Here is a 1,149-nt window from a genome sequence, read left to right as displayed (position 1 = left end):
TAAGTGAACTGCTGCAGTACTGACATCAGCCAACAGATAGTAGCGGAAACAGTAGGAGGTTTCAAAACCACGTGTGGTACCGTAACCTGTTCTGTATACATTGTGTTAGAACTCTGTATATTTTATTGCAAACACTTAACATTTAGGATTTAATTTAATTTTTGTTTTCTTAAGTTAAATTAATTTACAAAAATGACGTTGAACGATAACCAAAGTGATGAATATTTTCCAAGAGGAGGGACTGGAGTCACTAAGCAACTTGCCAAAAAGAGAACTTTTGCTGTAAGTTTCATTGACATTAAGTTAAAATTTCGTCATACATTTATTATCTATGACTTCTTGTGCATATCATTACTCTGTTATTTTCTCTTTTGCTTACAGTTTGGCAATAAAGACATTGAAGCACCTAAGAAAAAAAAATTAGGAAGAAGAGAAAGAAAAAAGAAAGCATCAACTGTATTTGAATTTGATAATAAAGATGAAGATAAAGTCAAATTTGTGAGGGTTGAGCCTCTGGTTTATAAAGTAAGTAATTCTAATTTATCTATCTATCCATCTTTTTTTCTTCTCCATAGTGATGTTAGATGTGAAGGTGGTGCTGTTTTAGATGTTTCAGTCCGTTGGTCCTTGTCCATCATTCCTTCTTACCTTCTTAAATATAACATCGTTTTCCTTAAATACTATTTTTTATAGAATACATACACCAAATTTTAATATCATGCAGTGTACTTTATAATGTTTAGTTAAAGATCTGAAGTACTCATAGTTTTGGTTCTAACTGTTATTCTTAACATTTTTAATGAGCATCAAGGAATCCAATTGTAATAAAAGTACACTTTTGTGTCTTATGCATTTAACATTTAATGCCTAGATTGCTGAGTCTATATATGTGAGCATAATTACACTTGTTGACCAATTTTGTTAGTATTGTTGACACATTGGTATGTATTTATGGGGCATAATAGAGTAATTTAAAAAACTTCAGAAGAACATTAAATTCCATTTTGTCAGTATTGTTGAAACATTGGTATGTACTTATGGGGCATAATAGAGTAATTTAAAAAACTTCAGAAGAACATTAAATTACATTGATTCAATTAAGATGATAATTAAAACTTAAGTGATAAAAAATAACCGTATGTTTATCTC

The 1,149-nt window shown here is 29.8% G+C and overlaps 1 protein-coding gene across 1 annotated transcript in view; it reads left to right on the top strand.

The window, feature by feature from the left end:
* Window positions 1–52: 52 nt before the first annotated feature.
* Window positions 53–1,149, top strand: part of Rrp5 (Ribosomal RNA Processing 5) — a gene marked incomplete in the record, with an annotated part of 28,372 nt that continues 27,275 nt past the window's right edge. Inside the window, 2 exon segments of the mRNA XM_067046437.1 lie at window positions 53–282; window positions 382–525. Of these exon segments, the coding sequence (XP_066902538.1) occupies window positions 193–282; window positions 382–525 (234 nt within the window).

Source organism: Halyomorpha halys, unplaced genomic scaffold, assembly GCF_000696795.3.
Source record: "Halyomorpha halys isolate HHAL.00 unplaced genomic scaffold, Hhal_1.1 Scaffold95.1, whole genome shotgun sequence".
Taxonomy (NCBI): domain Eukaryota; kingdom Metazoa; phylum Arthropoda; class Insecta; order Hemiptera; family Pentatomidae; genus Halyomorpha; species Halyomorpha halys.
This window is presented reverse-complemented; position numbering and strand designations above follow the sequence as displayed.